The following is an 18,390-nucleotide window of genomic DNA, read 5'->3' as shown; positions in this document are numbered from 1 at the left end:
GAGGGGAGGGGGTGTTATCAATGACACTATCCTGGGGACAGTGAGGAAAGGGGAGTGTTATCAATGACACTACCCTGGGGACAGTGAGGGGAGGGGGTTATTGTAAGAAACAAACTCAATAAAATTATACGAGACCACCAAAGCTGGAAACAAGACAATTTATTTTACGATCTTGCAAGAAAGGACCCCAATTGTAGAAAGCAATTGAAGTGATGATTATTCAAACTACTACACAGTTATACTTTTGAGCTGCGTGAGGTTACCTCTCCAGACTCCTAATTACCCAATCTCTCTTACGGTGCCATACCACTGTCCAACTGCGCTCCACCCTTATTACTTCCCCCTTCCCCAGGTTGGCAACCTTCCTCTCCAAGTGCTGACACACATTATTTTGTCGACAGTACATCAAGATCTGGTTTAACATTTTGTATCAATTCTGCTGGTACATTCCATCCTCGGACATTTCATTAACTTGTATAATTTTGTATAGCCCAAGCATTTCAGTTATCTCAGTTTTTTGCTGAAAACATAATTTTTAGAAATAACTTATTTGCTTTAATAATTACACACCAAAGTTAGTATTTAATTAACCATAATTATACACTGAAAAGTAGAGATACTCTTCCCTAAATACCTGCAGAGTTAATAGTTCTCTTGCTGTACCCCTTTTCTGTATATTTTTGCTATATCTGCAAAAACAACACTTTTCCCCATTTCTAACAGTATTATCAATGACACTACCCTGGCGACAGTGAGGGGAGGCTGTGTTATCAATGACACTACAATGGGGACAGTGAGGCGAGGGGATGTTATCAACGACACTACCCTGGGGACAATGAGGGGTGTGGGGTGTTATCAATGACACTATCCAGGGGACAGTGAGGAGAGGGGGTGTTATCAATGACACTACCCTGGGGACAGTGAGGAAAGGGGGGTGTTATCAATTACACTACCCTAGATTCAGTGACAGGAGGGTGTTGTTATCAATGATGGAAATGTGTTGCTGGAGAAGCGCAGCAGGTCAGGCAGCATCTAGGGAACAGGAGAATCGACGTTTCGGGCATTAGCCCTTCTTCAGGAATTGTTATCAATGACACTAGCCTGGCGACAGTTAGGGGAGGGGAGTGTTATCAATGACACTACGTGGGGGACAGTGAGAAGAGGGGGGTGATGTCAATGACATTACCCTGGGGACAATGAGGGGAGGGGAATGTAATCAATGACACTACCCTGGGGACAGTGAGGAAAGAGGTGTGTTATCAATGACACTACCCTGGCGACAGTGAGGAAAGAGGTGTGTTATCAATGACAATACCCTGGGAACAGTGAAGGGAGGGGATGTTATCAATGACAATATCCTGCGGACATTGAGGGGAGGTGGTGTTATCAATGACACTACCCTGGGGACATTGAGGAGAGGGGATGTTATCAATGACACTACCCTAGAGACAGTGACAGGAGGGTGATGTTATCAACGACACTACTCTGGGGACAGTGACGGGAGGGGCGGATATTATCAATGACACTACCCTGGGGACAGTGACAGGAGGGGGGTGTTATCAATGACACCACCCTAGGGACAGTGAGGGGAGGGGAGTGTTATCAATGACACCACCTTAGGGACAGTGAGGGGAGGGGAGTGTTATCAATGACACTACCCTGGGGACAGTGAGGAGAGGGGTGTTATCAATGACACTACGATGGGGACAGTGATGGGAGGGGTGTGTTATCAATGACACAACCCTGGGCACAGTGAGGGGAGGCAGTGTTATCAATGACACTACCCTGGGCACAGTTGAGGGGGCAGATTATTATCAATGACACTACCCTGGGGACAGTGAGGAGAGGGGAGTGTTATCAATGACACTACTGTGGGGACAGTGAGGTGAGGGGTGTTATCAATGACACTACCCTGGGGACAGTGAGGGGAGGAGAGTGTTATCAATGACACTACTGTGGGGACAGTGAGGGGAGGGGAGTGTTATCAATGACACTACCCTGGGGACAGTGAGGGGAGGGGGGTGTTATCAATGACACTACCCTGGGGACAGTGAGGGGAGGGGGGTGTTATCAATGACACTACCCTGGGGACAGTGAGGGGAGGGGGGTGTTATCAATGACACTACCCTGGGGACAGTGAGGGGAGGGGGGTGTTATCAATGACACTACCCTGGGGACAGTGAGGGGAGGGGGGTGTTATCAATGACACTACCCTGGGGACAGTGAGGGGAGGGGGGTGTTATCAATGACACTACCCTGGGGACAGTGAGGGGAGGGGGGTGTTATCAATGACACTACCCTGGGGACAGTGAGGGGAGGGGGGTGTTATCAATGACACTACCCTGGGGACAGTGAGGGGAGGGGGGTGTTATCAATGACACTACCCTGGGGACAGTGAGGGGAGGGGGGTGTTATCAATGACACTACCCTGGGGACAGTGAGGGGAGGGGGGTGTTATCAATGACACTACCCTGGGGACAGTGAGGGGAGGGGGGTGTTATCAATGACACTACCCTGGGGATAGTGAGGCGAGGGGATGATATCAATGACACTACCCTGGTGACAGTGAGGGGAGGGGGTTGTTATCAATGACCCCTACACTCACCCAAATTAAAATGGGTGAGTGTGGGGGCATGGTCTGAGTGGACGGGGAGGGGAGCTGCTGTTGTTATTGACGCCCACTCTGCCCGCCCCAGGGGGTTGGGGGAAGCAGGGGCATAAATACCTCCCTGAGGCGGGAACCTTCGCCTTGCTGCCGCCCAGCCGCCATTTTATGTCGGTTGGCTGTTGGCGCCCGCCTGCCTGTTAACGGTCACAAAACACGTCGGTGAGCCAAACTCAATTCCGATATCCCAGCGTTGGCATCGTGTGGTCCAAGAAAAATCAAAACTCGTCTCGACATTTCATTTAAGTCCTCCCCGAACCCGCCGCCCTTAGATATGATTGACATCGGAAGGGGCCAATCACGGCGTCGTACGGTGCTGGATTATCCAATCCCCCCTCTCGCTTGGAACGTATTTCCATGCTGCACCAATCGCCACGGGTTCAGGGTGAAGGGGCGTCGCCCTGGTGGGTGTTTCCGACCGACGTGGCTGTCGACCAATAGAAACGGTCTGACGGCGGTGGGCGTGCCGCTGGTGGGACCACTGTGGGTGCGAGCGGTGGGCGGTACGTGGTGAAATTGTTGGGGGAAGGGGGGGGGTGTCCTGGTAACCGAGAGGGAGGATGATAGCGACTGGGCCTCTGAGGAAAACCCTACTGTCAGCTGCTGTCTCGCTTTGTCGGAGGAGGTGAGCCACAATAGCAAGTTATTGGTCCATCATCACAGGAGATGGGTCACGTGGTGTTTACTTTATTTTTGCTAATATTTGAGGATTCTGGGTCTGTACTCCATGGCGTTTAGAAGGATTGGGGTTGGGGTTGGGGTTGGGGGGGAAGATCTAATCGAAATTTACTGAATGACCTGGACGGAGTAGGTGTAGGGGAAGATGTTTCCATTGGTAGGAGAGACTAGACCTGAGGGCACAGCCGTGGAGTAAAGGGAAGACTTTTTTTTTATTTGAATGGAGATAAGGAGAAACTTCTTCAGCCAGAGAGCGGTCAATCTCTGGAATTCATTATCACAAAAGGCTGTGGACAAGCACCAGTCTCTGCAGTTGTTATTGTTTTTCTCTAATAGAAGGCTGTGGAGGCCAGGTCATCGATGGAGATAGGTTCTTCGATGTCAGGGGTTATGGAAAGAAAGTGGGAGAATGGGGTTGAGAAACTTATCAGCTATGATTGAATGGTGGAGCAGACTTGATGGGCTGAATGGCCTAATTTCTGCTCCTATGTTTTACGGTCTTAATGCTGCTAAGATCGACCATGTTTCTCCAGCAATTTCTGTGTGTTCTTTTTCACGGTTACAGGTCTCCAGTATCTGCAGCTGTTTATTTTTATATGACGTACTTGCCGATTGTGGTGAGTTATGTATTTAGGTTTCCTTTGCTGCCCACCAAATGGGCTGTCTCTGTCAGCAAAGGGCCTCTTGTTCCAGGAGATTATGTTCACCAGGGAGTCTCTGCCTGCACCCGGTGTCTTCAGAAACAAATTCTCTGGCAGAGGCTCCCACTTGGGTGAATCCTGGTTCCTGTGATGTCCAGAAATCCTAGCCACACTCCACTACATCAAAGACATCTCAGAAATGACTGCTAGATTATTAGGACCTCTTGGCATCATGGTAGTCCACAAACCCACTAGTATGCTAAAACAGCAGCTCATGAACTTGAAAGACCCTACACAGGCAACAGACAAAACTAATGTCATTTACAAAATATATTGCAAGAACTGTAACAAACACTACATTAGACAAACAGGCAGAAAACTAGCCACTAGGATACATGAACATCAACTAGCCACAAAAAGACATGACCCACTCTCACTAGTATCCTTACATACAGATGAGGAAGGACACCACTTCAACTGGGACAACAAGCCAAATAGAGACACGCACAAGAGTTCCACCTGGAACCCGTTGACTTGGATCCCATTTACCACCCCTCTGAGGAAAAAAAAGGAAATGACATCACCAACCCAAGGAAACCTAAATACATAAATAGAAAGCAGGCCAAGCCACCAGTGCTTCATCCGGAGGCTCACTGATGATGTTACCTAGTATTGTGACGAAACATCTGAAAACAAACCTTCCAGCTCAGCGAGCAAACCATATCCAAAACTAATTGCTACGAATACTGTGGAAAAAGATTTGCTCACTCACAAAAGCAAATTAGCCAAATTGTACTAGGACCCGCAGAATTCATGAGCAACTCACAAGCTGGGTCAGACAGCACGCAGACAATGGAGTACATTTTAATCTCCCATGGACATGACAGAGATCTCAAAGCCCTAAGGGCAGTTTCATAACCCAGCAATACCAAAGTCACACCAAGAGCAAGTCAGACAGAAAGGCACCACAGGACAATGGAAGCACCTCACCACTTCAGAAAATACCTTTAACACCTACTTGTGAAGATGAATGGAATCATGATACTGTCAGAATGTTGCATTGTGTGAAGGAACAGGACATTCATCTGATAAATTATTTTCCAATTAGCATCCTTGCAACTAAATTACTCCATTTCCAGAAACATTGTAGTTTCCCATTTCTTAATCAGTGTCATTGTGCAGCATTACTATAAAACTGGTGTCATCCTCCGTTCTGTGAAGAGAAATTTGATCTGTTTGATTTGGAGATGCCAGTGTTGGACTGGGGTGTACAAAGTTAAAACTCACACAACACCAGGTTATAGTCCAACAGGTTTAATTGGAAGCACACTAGCTTTCGGAGCGACGCTCCCTCATCAGAGCGTCACTCTGAAAGCTAGTGTGCTTCCAATTAAACCTGTTGGGCTATAACCTGGTGTTGTGTGATTTTTTTTTTTAACTTTGATCAGTCTGTACAGACTGTCAGTTCTGTGTCAGCCTGGGTCAATTTCTCTTCCAGCCATATAGCTTGCAATAAACTATTTGTCAATTTCACTTCGAGCTGTTTTTTGTGATCTCTAACCTATTGGGCAAATTTCTCTGACAAATACAAGTGCATATAGCCTTCATGCAGTTATTTCTGCTCGCACAGATGCAAAATTAGAGGGGAATGGTGTCCAATACAAGAAGGATAAAGTAATACAAAAACTAATTGAAGAAATTCAGTAGGTTTGGTAGCATTTTTCTTTAAGAAAAGCACAGTTAACATATCAAGTCCAATTTCTGTTTTTGTTTCAGATTTCCAACAGCTGCAGTTCTTTTATTATTTTATCCTAAAATAAAACATGGCTTAGAGTTCTTTGGTTGTCTTTGAGCAGTAAAATTAGTTTGTTTATTGGTGCAGTCACAGTGCTTTTTTATAAATTCACTCATGAAGTGCGGACATCACTGACTTGACTAACATTTATTGCCCATCTCTGGTTGCTCTTGAAAAGGTGCTGCTGGACCTCACTCTTAAATGGCAGCTATGCATGTCAGTTATTGAAGGTTCTTGATTTCTTGCTGTGGCTGTTTCTGTGGAAACCTGGTCCCAACCCTTCAGAGGGTGAAAATGGAGACAGCAGCCTGTTTTCAGTTGTCTCTCAGAAAAACTTGTGGAACTTCCTGGAAATGCTTGTTCCATTGTGTGCAGGTACTTCATGTTTGAAGTTGTCTGGTTTCATTTTAACAAAGTTTTTTGTGTTTAGGTCCTATTTCTCTTTTAGAAAAGTTACGGTCTCTATTTTTAAAGTAACGGGGACTTTAAAGCGATTGTGTACATCTGTCAGCAACAAAACTTTGATTTTGCGCGTCTGGCCCTGTGAAAGGTGATGTTTTGCCATTTTGAAGGAACATTGTACCATAGAGGTTTTGTGACATTTTGTAGATCTTCATTTTAATTTGAAGACTTTTGAGTTGTTTCTTCTGCACAGAACAATTAGTATTACACAGAATCTTCTACAGCAAGAAGCTTTATAGTGCAGAACATAAATATGATTCTTCTGGTGGCTGCTTTGTCCACTGTACATGAGCAAGGAGCCACTTTAAATCAGTGGAAGAACAAGTGAGGCAGAGAGCTAATTTAAAATCCCTTATTCCAAACTTGTGCTGCAATCCCTTTTCAATGTGAGCCATAAATACCTAACCAGTGGTGATACTAAGCTGCTGGATGCAAAATGATCATGAAAATCCAAATACCTCAAAGTAAGACTAGCTGTCATCAGATGCCTTAAGCAGGAGAATGACCTGCCAGAGACCTGGGCTAGTCCCTGACAGTGAGAACAATTTGTGGCAATGCTGAGAAAATTGGTGGGGTGCGTTGGTTTGAAAGCAACATTATGGAGAATGTGGAAAGACTCTTGGCTTTCTGAATCAAAGGTTGAAACTAATTCAGATATCTTAGTTTGGTGATCAGAGGAAAACAAAACCTGCATAAGATCTTGCCGAATGAGCAGTGTATGAATCCAGTCAGTTTCGCTGCTAATCTTGAATGGTTCAATTGTTTCAGGAAAAGTACACACATTAGCTTTCTCACAAGGCATGCTAGTGCTGATATAGGAGCAGTTGATGGATGTCCTTTCAATTGGAATGGAATCATTGGAAAAAATGGCTAGTCAGCAAAATAAATTCTCAACGTTGATTAAATAGAGACTTTTTTGGAATTGTGTGCCCCAGTGAATGTTGCAAAAGGAGATAAAATTGCCAGGAGCAGTCATATGTTAGCTGACTACCTACAGTAATCCCACCAAACAAAACAATGTTAAATGTCATCTATTAGTGCTATACCAATCCAGGATACCACAGGCATTGAGAGGCTACCCCAACAAAAGGGTTGTCTGTATACCATTCCTCCTGGAGGGCATATTGTGCCTGAAAATATTACCTTCAAAGTATTGTTCCTGTAAACGAACTGCCTAGATTATCTCATCAGCCTTGTTGAAGTGTCTGAAAACATGAAGTTGTTTTTCCTGTCAACATCATTGGCACAGTAAGCAATGTGAAAATTCATCACCAATTGCCTTCATCGTACCTTCCCCCAACTCATGAGTACAAAGGATGGTAAGAATGTACCACCAGACAAGAAATGTTGAAATGGTAACGTCATAAGGGCATCATCATATCATGAAATCAGTGATACTAAAGTCATGTCGACTTGTAGGAAAGATGTTTGGTGGAGACTGTGGCCTGAGTGTGTCATTGGCCAAGAAGAATCTCGTGACGTCCATAAAATTCTCCATGAAATCATTGGCAAGGCAGGCTGGCCCTGGTGAAGTGGATAAGGCTGGCATGCTGTATTTGCTTGCATCCCTTGGTGACAAACTGTTCAATGACCAGAAGAAGAAACTGTGCTGGAACATTTCTATCCAATCAAGTTTTGATAAAAATAAACTGGTAAGAGTTTTCCAAGGAGGTAACTTAGATGTATGGACGAGGGTTGTGCAGAGTGTGTATTCTACCTGAACTTCAGTATGGCTTGTGATGAGGTCTTGCATGGGAGACTAGTCAAGAAGAGCTCATAGATCCAGGGCAGCTTAGATCCAAAATTGGCTTAGAGGCAGGGTTGATGGTCAAGGTTGTTTTTGTGACTGGAAGCTTGTGACAAATGGCATACCACAAGGGTCCCTTTCTGTTGCAGTATGGATTAATGAATTAGACATGGTCTGACAGATTTAATTAGTATGTTTGCAAATAACTTGAAAATTGGTAGTGTGGTAAGTAGCAACGAGGAAAGCCTTAGACTAGAAAGGATGATTTGGCTGGGCTGGCCAGAAGTTCAGAATAATAGCAAATAGAATTTGATTTTGAAAATTATCTAGTGATGCATTTTGTGAGGATTCCTGAAGAAGGGCTCATGCCCGAAACATCGATTCTCCTGTTCCTTGGATGCTGCCTGACCTGATGCGCTTTTCCAGCAACACATTTTCAGCTCATGCATTTTGTGAGGCCTAATAAAGCAAGGGATTGTAGTACCCGATGAAGTACAGTCAGTTCTGCTATAACATGGTAGTTGTGTTCTTGTACAATCCTGTTTATTAAAAAATTGTGTAAAAACAGTGCCATTTAAATTAATGGGGCTAGAATCATGTTCTAATGAGGACATGCTTTAAAAGTTCACACTTTAGAAACTGTGTCCCAGTTCGTCAATTGTGTATTAGTGAAACGTATGTTATAGCAGAATGACCTGTACAGAGGATGAGAGGTACCTTGGTGTACATCTGTAGATTTTGAGGGCAGCAAGATTTGGTAGATTTAGGAGGTTACAAAGGCATATGGGATACTTGTCTTTATTAGTGAATACAAGAGCAGAGAAGTTAAGTCAAGCCACAGAGGGAGGAGTGTGTGAAGGACTGATCACCTTACTACAGGAAGGTTATAATTGCGCTAGAGTGTGCAAGATGTTATCTTGGCTCAATCTGAAGAGGGACTAAACAGCTTCGGGATGTTTTCCTCCAAAGCAGGGAAGGCTGACAGGAGGATCTGACTTAAAGTTTACAAAATGACAAACGGAATAGACAGGGTAGATAGGAAGAAACATTTCCCTTTTGTCTAGAGATCAATAACGAGTCAGCATAGATTTAAGATTAAAGGGCAGAAAGGTTTAGAGGGGATTTAAGGATTTTTTTTCATCCAAAGTTGGTGGGTATCTGGAACTCCTTGCCTAAAAAATAAAAAGTAGAAGTGGGATCTATCACCACAATACAGAAATATTTAGATGATCACTTAAAGTGAAATTGCATGCAAGGCTAGGGAACAGTGCCAGGGAACTGAGTTCAATTCCCACCTCTGGCAACAGTCTGTGTGGAGTTTGCACATTCTCCCTGTGTCTGCGTGGGTTTCCTCCGTGTGCTCTGGTTTCCTCCCACAGTCCAAAGATGTGCAGGTCAGGTGAATTGGCCAGGCTAAATTTCCCATAGTGTTAGGTGCATTAGTCAGGGATAAATGTAGGGGAATGGGTTTAGGTGGGATGCTCTTCGGAGAGTCAGTGTGGACTTGTTGGGCTGAAGGGCCTGTTTCCATACTGTAGGGAATCTAAACAGTTAATCCAGATCCCCAGATAATATTCAAAACCCACATGACAGATAGTGGAATTTGAATTCAATAAAAAAAATCTGCAATTAAGATCTAATGATGACCATGAATCCATTGTCGATTATTGGATGCGGGGAAAAAATTTCCCCCATCTGATTCACTAATGCTTCCTTTAAGGAAACTGCCATCTTTACCTGGTCTACATGTGACTCCAGATACATAGCAATCTGTTTGACTTTTACCTGCCTTCTAAAATGGACATCTAAAATGTTGTCCTCACCAGTGGTGTCCTTTTTTCTTGTGAATGAATTTTTTTTTTTAAAAGTGCTGAAAAGTGGGACTAGAGTAGATAGGTGCTGAAAATGTGTTGCTGGAAAAGCGCAGCAGGTCAGGCAGCATCCAGGGAACAGGAGAATCGACGTTTCGGGCATAAGCCCTTCTTCAGGCTGGGCATAAGCTGAAGAGCCTGTGTTCATGCTGTCAAACAACTTCTAATCGATTTGATGAGTGTCCTCAGGTCACTCTAAGGACTTTCATCAAAGAGCGCAGCATCAAAATGAACAGCAGGATCAACAATGCCATTAACAAGAGAATGTTGGGTGACATTCAAATACTCAAAGTCGTTAGACTGTGCCTTAAATCTACGACCACTTCCAACAAGAAGGAAAGGGCAGCGGTGCTAGGGAACACCACCACCTGCAAGTTTCCCTCCAAGCCACTCACTGTCATGGCTTGGAAATATATCACCAATGCTTCACTGTCATTGCTTCAAAATCCAGTAGTTTCCTCCCTATTGATATTGTGGGCCAACCTACAACACATGGGCTGCAGGGTTTCAAGCAGGCAGCTCACTACCACCTTCTCATGGGCAATGAGGGGTGGTCACTAAACGCTGGCTGGCAGTGCCCAAACCACACTAGTGAATAAAAGCAACAGGGAACTGTTAGCAGTGCTTGAATGAATTGTTCAGCAGTTGTTAAGTCTGGCCCTTTGTCCCTATAACTCTCTCAGAACCTCACTGTTGTATTCTGCCTTCAGTTTGTTACAGCTACTGGGAGCTAATCCTCACCAACCTTGCTTTTGACTCCACTACCCTTTTTTCGTTTGTTTTCCCCATGACTTCCCAACTGACAACCTTTTTATTCTAACTTTAGCTGTGGCCTGGGTACTTCAGAGACCTGTATCTGTGGGGGAGGTTGGTCTTCCGTCAGCACTGCAGCCTGTTTCGTGAAGCTGCTGAGGTCAAGTTGCTAATATTTCACCAAGCAGGTTTTACTGGTTGGGACTTCTCATCTCAAAGGTCTTGTTTCCACTGGTGGCCTCACCACTACCTGATGACATGGTTCAGAAGGGCTTCTTGGAAGAAACAACATGGAGTTTTCATCAGTTTTCTAAGCCACTGGAGAGAACCTCAGCACCTCCAACAAAATTCTGTATAATGTTTTCGATCTATGACTTTTTAGTGAAAATCCTCCACACCTGTATATTCCTCTATTAGGTATTAGCGTTTTCAATGGGCCATCATTGATAAAAGAACTAAGTCAGGATTTCAAATTTCTATTTGGATTCAAATCCATCAAATGCATGCGGAACTTGTATTTCTTGTTTATACATTTATCTTGGTTGAACAAGTCATATAATAGTTTGACAGTACCTTACAACTCTAATTAAACTGACTAGTCATCTGTCTGACCATTTCTGTCACCATTATACCTGTTTGATGGAGCTTTGACAATAGTTGGTATGTTTTTTGTTAAAATAAAACCATTATCGCAAATGTTAGCAATAATACATGTACATGGATTATTTTTGCAACTGATTTCAAAAGAATAATTTTAAACCAATGTGAACTATGAACTAGTGTTTTAATTTTTTTTTAAATGGTTCCGCATTACAAGTCATTCACTTAAATATAAGAAGTCACAACATTTGTTGGAATTGATAAAATGACGCACATTAAATTTGATATTCTGAATTGGAACCCCTAACTGACCTTGGTTTACATTTAACACAGCTTTATCACTTGACCTTCAACACTACAAATGCAAGAATGCAAACTTGAATTTTTAGTGTAGTTGCTCAATGTTGCAGTCGCTTAAAAAAAACGGAGTTTTAATAGATCTGTTTTCAGCATTATGTAGTCAAAAGGGATGAGATATTTTAAAAGCTGCAAGAACTTAGTTCAAATTTACCTTAAAAAGGTTCCACGGTGGCACAGTGGTTAGCCCAGAGACCCGGGTTCAATTCCCGCCTCAGGCGACTGACTGTGTGGAGTTTGCGCATTCTCCCCATGTCTGCGTGGGTCCCCTCCGGGTGCTCCGGTTTCCTCCCACAGCCCAAAAATGTGCGGGTTAGGTGAATTGGCCATGTAAATTGCCCGTAGTGTTAGGTAAATGTCGGGGAATGGGTCCGGGTGGGTTGTGCTTCGGCAGGTCGGTGTGGACTTATTGAGCCGAAGGTCCTCTTTCCACACTAAGTAATCTCACCTAATCAAACTGTAATATTTCAACCACAGTTCACGAATCCATGGAAACATGCTCTTCGGCCCAACAAGTCCACGCTGACCCTCCAAAGAGTAACCCACCCAGCCCAATTCCCCTGATTAATGCACCTACCTACTGAACCCTATGGGTAGTTTTAGCTTGGTCAATTCACCTAACCTGACCAGGAACAGTCTTTCTACTTGAATGCTTATTTACACTCATCCTTGCGCATTGTTAATATTTGCATTTAAATTGGTTCCAGCTCTCAGGCTTGCTCAAGCATTGCTCGTACATTGTTGTGCTGCCATGCATTGTCATGACCCAAACTGTATGAGAATGCCTTCTCAATGGAGTACTGTACCACTGCCCGTAGGTTTAATATTGTTGTAAAGGGGAAAATAAAATCGTATTGTAGTTTTCTGTCCACTTGTTTCCAACTGTGAGTTTGGGAGTGTATAGAATTGAATTCTTATTGCATTTCATCTTATGTAGTTTTTTTATCTAATTACGCTGCTTAAAGTGCAGATATGTATGAATTCAAAAGTATTAAAGAAGTGGTAGCAGAGATTGTGGATGCAATGGTGATAGTATTTCAGAATTCTCTGGCTTCTAGGATGGTTTCGGAAAAATGTTAATATAATACTTTATTCAAAAAGGGAGGAAAGCGGAAGGTAGGAAACTATATAGACCAATTAGTCTATATCTGGAAGTAATAACAGGATAACACAATCCCATCAGACTCCATATGGTTTTATGAAGGGTAAATTATGTTTTGAGTAATTTGCTAGAATTTTTCAAAGTTGTAACAAAGTAGATAAGGGAAGGGGCCTTGTAGATGTATATGTAGATTCATTTATAAGGTGCCACACAAAAAGTTAATACACAAAGTAAAATCGCATGGGGTGTATAGTCAATTTATTTACTTCTACAATAGCCTGCTCAGATGTTATCCCTCACTTCTGGAGCAGGTGAAACTTGAACTCGGACCTCCTTGCTCAGAGGTAGGGACAATACCATCGTGCCACAATAATTTATTAGCTTGGATGAGGGTTGGCTATCCAACAAAGTAGAGAGTCAGAATAAATGGGTCTTTTTCAGGTTCCATGCAGTAACTAGTTGGGTGCTATTGAGAGTCCTCAGGGTTTCAACTATTTACAATATATAATAATGACTTGGATGCAGGGATAGGATGTATGTACTCTAGCCAAATTTGAAAATGACACTAAAATCATGTCGAAGTAAGTTGCAATGAAAAAGTAAGAAAATTACATATGGATAGGTTAGATGAATAGGCCAATATTTGGGATATTGGAAGAATAAAAAGGCAACTTAAAGAGAAATTTCAGAGTCTTTCAGTACAGAAAGCTAGTATGCAGGTATTGTAGGAATATTAATTACTAAAGGGCATTAATTAATAAAGAAATGTAGTATAAAGGTAGAGGAGGGCTGCTGTAACTGTACAGGATATGGTGAGACCACATCAGGAGTAATCCACACAGTTTAGGTTCCCTGACTAGAGGAATGATGTAATTGCATTGTAGAAAGTTAAGGGCTGGTTATTAGATTCTTTCCCGACGTGTCTTCAGAGAAATTGAGCAGTTTAGAAATATACTTGCTAGAGTTTAGAAGGGTGAGAGCAGATCTAATTGAGGTATATAAAATGCTAACAGTGATTGACAAAGGAGTCACTGATTGGCTATTTCCCCTTATGGAGCAATCTAGAATGAGGGATCATAGTCTTAGGCTGAGGGATGGAAGATTTAAAACAGTTGAGAAGGAATTACTTCTCTCTCAAGAGTTGTGAATCTGTAGAATTCACTACACTAGAGTGAGGTGGATTAGATTACATTAGATTACTTACAGTGTGGAAACAGGCCCTTTGGCCCAACAAGTCCACACCGACCCTCCAAAGAGCAACCCAGCCAGACCCATTCCCCTACATTTACCCCTTCGCCTAACACTACGGGCAATTTAGCATGACCGATTCACCTAACCTGCACATCTTTGGACTGTGGGAGGATGCCGAGACACTAAATTTAAGGAGGAGATAAACAGACAGATTTTTCACTAACCGGTTAAAGGATTATGAGGGGTGCTAAAGTAGCTATTCGAGACGGCTCAGGGAACCCCTAATGGACTCCACCTGTAAGCCTCTCTTAGTTCCTCCCAGAGATTATACTCTGTACTCTGGCAGTTTGGAATGTAAAACTCTTATAGACAGTTCAGTTTAAGTTATTACCTTTTATTTACTGTTGGCATCAATGTTACATTATAACATACCAATATGCCAGGCTTAAGTTAAGTTTCTAAAACCGTTAGCAGAATAATGGCACCAGATCCTACCTCCAAGGGCTCTCTCTCGGGCTACTCCCGTTATTGCTGCAAACAAGCTGAGCTTCATCAATTCAAATTTCCTCAATGTGGTATACATGAAAATGTCAAGATTAAAGTGGTGCTGGAAAAGCACAGCAGGTCAGGCAGCATCCGAGGAGCAGGAAAATTGACATTTCTGGCAAAAGCCCTTCATCATTCCCGATGAAAGGCTTTTCCCCGAAACACCGATTTTCCAGCTCCTCTGATGGTGCCTGACCTGCTGTGCTTTTCCGGCACCACTCTAATCTCTAGCATCTGCAGCACCCACTTCTGCCTATACATGAAAATATATCAGGATTGTTCTATTACGTGCATATTCCACTCAGCATATAAAATTACAAGTTCTTCTCCTATGGAGTATGAGTTTATTAAGAGTCTTTGATTATAAACCAGAAATTTAGTTATCAGACATTCAACTGTGAAATATGCGTGCCTCCAGACCACTGGGTGAGAAGGAAGTACTGCCACACATTTCCACAAGTGAACAAATGTTATCACCTTATTTACACCTATCCATTAATGCTAAGAGCAGATGCCCTTAGTTATTTTGAACAAATGCCCCCACCCGCCACTGTGGTCAAGCGCTTTCCTGCATTTCCTTAGTATATGTGTAAGGCTTTCTCAGGAGCAGGCAGGAAAGTGCAGTTAAGGCTGCCGTGAGATCAGCTATGAACATATTAAATGGCAGATCAAGCTCAAGTGACTGAAATGCCTACTCCTGCTCCTAATTGTTATGGTCTAAAAACTTTTTTTTTCAGTTTGAAAACCTGTAGGATATTGCATTGTGAACCTGCTAACCATGAGTTTACATTTGAATGAATGTTCATTGAGCTAAAGGTTAATGTTTGAAACTCCAGGATTTCTGCCATCTTTCACTAGTCAGCATTTCCTTTTTTATTAAATCTAAGAAGCCAAGATAACGGACAATTGCCTAGAGAATGGAACATTATTAAAGATAAAACTAACAGGAGAAAGGGCATGTAAACTAAAAGGTGATAACCAATAGATACTAAACTTAAAGTAATTTATATGTTGTCAGATGACCATGAAAATAGACAGTTTCAATGTTTGGAGTTCGTGGAAAATTTAAAACAAGTCTTGTAATTGTCTAGCAATTATACTGTGATGCAAAGTTCAGTTACTTCAAATTCCAACTTATCAGCAAGTTGTGAAATTGAATTCAATAAATTTTGCTATTTGTGAGGTTGCATTAGAAATGATCCTTGAAACCTGCCAGATTGCTTCAAAATCCAGTTGGTTAACTAATATCCCATTGGTATCCATTCTGTCTTAAATGTCACAGCAGCCATTTGTGTCTTGGGGGATAAACAGTTAGTGCAGCCTTGCTGGTGTTGTGCACATTCAACAAAATCATTTTTTTTAAAAAAATGCTTAGAAAGGAGAGTCTAGATTTCAGGACTCAAATAGCAAAAAAAAAACACAAGTTCTAAGACTGGGTAATATCGATTTTTAAAATAGACCAACTGGTCAATGGCTAGGGACATCCTTTTTCTGGTATATTGTCTCTCATTTTTCCTTCGTTACAAAATATTTAAAACATAGTGCACTTAACTGAAAAGTGTCATTCAAATTTCCAAGTTGTACTCTTTAGAAATAAATGTGAGCAATAAAATTCACTTCCAATCCTCAAGTCTTGGAACTATTTGGGCTTTTAGAAGTTGTTAAAGAAAAAATTATGCCAGTAAAGAGGAAATCAGCTAGTTTAGTTCATTTCTTCTTGGATCTGACCAGCATGGGCAAAACAGCCCATCGTGTAGGACAGGAGTAGAGACTGGGTTGTGGGAATTCTACTTAAGTGCAAGTGATTCTTTTCACCTAAGGTTGTAACAGTTGAAGAAATTTATTAGGGTAAAGCCATTGACAATAGGTTTGCAGATCTTAGTTCACATTGAAATATGAAAAGATACTGTCTGAATGGTAAATGAAAGGAGAAAGCTATCTGTGGCCTTATTTTGGGGCATAGTGAGTAAGGTATAGTGGAGAGGAAGCTGCTGTGTTTGCATCTGTATTTTGAGCGTAAATCCAAATGGATGCCAATTTCTAAATGGACCATTGTAACAGCACTGTGGGTGTACAACAACACAACATAGACTTGCAGTGGTTCACAAAAATGTCAGTGCCAGCTTTTGAAGGGCAGTTAGGATGGACATTAAAAAAGGCACAACAGAAGTCACATCTCACAAATGATTTTAAAAATTCGATCAAAGTTTGTTCTTTGTTTTGGGATAGGACTTACTTTGGGGGTTTCTGAATATTAAGTGTACTTCAGAGTAGACATTTTGGATGGATGGTTTACAAATTCATCACTATTTAGGAAACTTTAGTTTGGGATTTATCAATTTATGCCTACATAATTAATTACACCAAATGTTAGAGCTTTAGAGTTAATGGTGTAATGAAAATACTTCAAAACGCAAGCTTATAGTGCAACATTGGTTACTGGAAGTGAAAACTAAGACTTGAAGTGGATAAAAAAAGACAAAGAAATTATAAGATAAAAATCAAAACTGTTATTAGTGCCTTTCACTAACTTATGATGTTCCAAAGCCTTTGATAACTGACTTGGAAATGAAACAACCAGTTTGCGTACAACAAGCTCCCAAGTAGAATAGCAAGATAACAAACAAATCATCTGTTGTAATGATGTAGGTTGGAAGGTCATATATTTGTGATATGCCTCCAATTTACAGTTACATTTTACTTTTTGGGAGTTGAAATGTTGCTATGTACGAGAAAACCCAAAACACACTGTTCTGAACAGTATTGATAGTGAAAGCCAAAGCAATTAAGTTGTTGCATTGTGATAAGGAAGAGCAAAAGTAATTTTTGTCCCTACACAGTTCTTTAGTTTTTAATTTTTAAGGGTTTTTTTTGCATCTTAATGATTCAGCTGGGCAAACAGTTTCTCTCTTGCTGTGTAAGAATTAGACAAAGCCACCTTATCTTTCAGATGAGTTCCTACCTGTTTCATGTGGGTGTAAAGTAGTTTGTAGCATTAACTGAAAAAGAGTAGAGCAATTCGATTGGGAAAGCCAAGTTTATCTTCCACCTCCGTACCAATTCAGATGAACCTTTTTTTTTGCACCTAGGTGTAACTTAACTGCTGCATAGAAAACACATTGACTGCTTTTTTTTTGGAAATATTTGTATTCTCTGTGCAAAGTGGTGTCAAAGACACTACATACAAATCCTTCCTTGTTCACCTCTGACCAACTTGATAAGATAATGACTACCAAGGTCTGACTCTCAAATGGAGTAAACCTCTTACCCACTGATCTTATGCAGCTCCTAATTCAAGTCTTTTAACAAAAATGCTGACATAGTCAGGGGATTGATCACTGTGAGTCTAATAGTTAGGGAGCTAAATTACTTTGTACAGACTGGCAAAGATTTTTCAGTTTGGCAGGATTACTGACCGGTTAATTCAACATTATGCATTTCTTATGGCTGTCAGTTTTTTGGTGTTTAGACAATTGATAAGACATGGTCAACGGTCTTAAATTTTCATTATAATTTTCAATGCTTGATGATCATGAATAGAATGTTACCACTTTCAAAGTCCAGTAGATTTGAAGAATCTCAGATTTGGACATATTTCAGTTAATAAAAGTGTTTGTTGTGGTTCTGTTCGCCGAGCTGGAAGTTTTTGTTGCAAACGTTTCGTCCCCTGCCTAGGCAACATCATCAGTTCTTGGGAGCCTCCTGTGAAGCGCTTCTTTGATGTTTCCTCCGGTGTTTATAGTGGTCTGTCCCTGCCGCTTCCGGTTGTCAGTTTCAGCTGTTCGCTGTAGTGGTTGGTATATTGGGTCCAGGTTGATGTGTTTGTTGATGGAGTTTGTGGATGAATGCCATGCCTCTAGGAATTCCCTGGCTGTTCTCTGTCGGCTTGCCCTATGATAGTAGTGTTGTCCCAGTCGAATTCATGTTACTTGTTGTCTGCGTGTGTGGCTACTAAGGATAGCTGGTCGTGTCGTTTCATGGC

At 41.9% G+C, this 18,390-nt stretch overlaps 1 protein-coding gene across 1 annotated transcript in view; it reads left to right on the top strand.

The window, feature by feature from the left end:
- The first annotated feature begins 3,173 nt into the window (after window positions 1-3,173).
- The window catches only part of isca2 (iron-sulfur cluster assembly 2), a 21,473-nt gene continuing 6,256 nt past the window's right edge, over window positions 3,174-18,390 (top strand). Inside the window, exon 1 of the mRNA XM_043697099.1 lies at window positions 3,174-3,290. Coding sequence (XP_043553034.1) covers window positions 3,226-3,290 — 65 coding nt within the window. The 5' untranslated portion in view covers window positions 3,174-3,225. The remainder of the gene's footprint in view (window positions 3,291-18,390) is intronic.

This window comes from Chiloscyllium plagiosum, chromosome 10, assembly GCF_004010195.1.
Source record: "Chiloscyllium plagiosum isolate BGI_BamShark_2017 chromosome 10, ASM401019v2, whole genome shotgun sequence".
NCBI classification, from domain to species: domain Eukaryota; kingdom Metazoa; phylum Chordata; class Chondrichthyes; order Orectolobiformes; family Hemiscylliidae; genus Chiloscyllium; species Chiloscyllium plagiosum.
The sequence above is the reverse complement of the archived record's forward strand: the minus strand, read 5'-3'. Positions and strand labels throughout refer to the sequence as shown.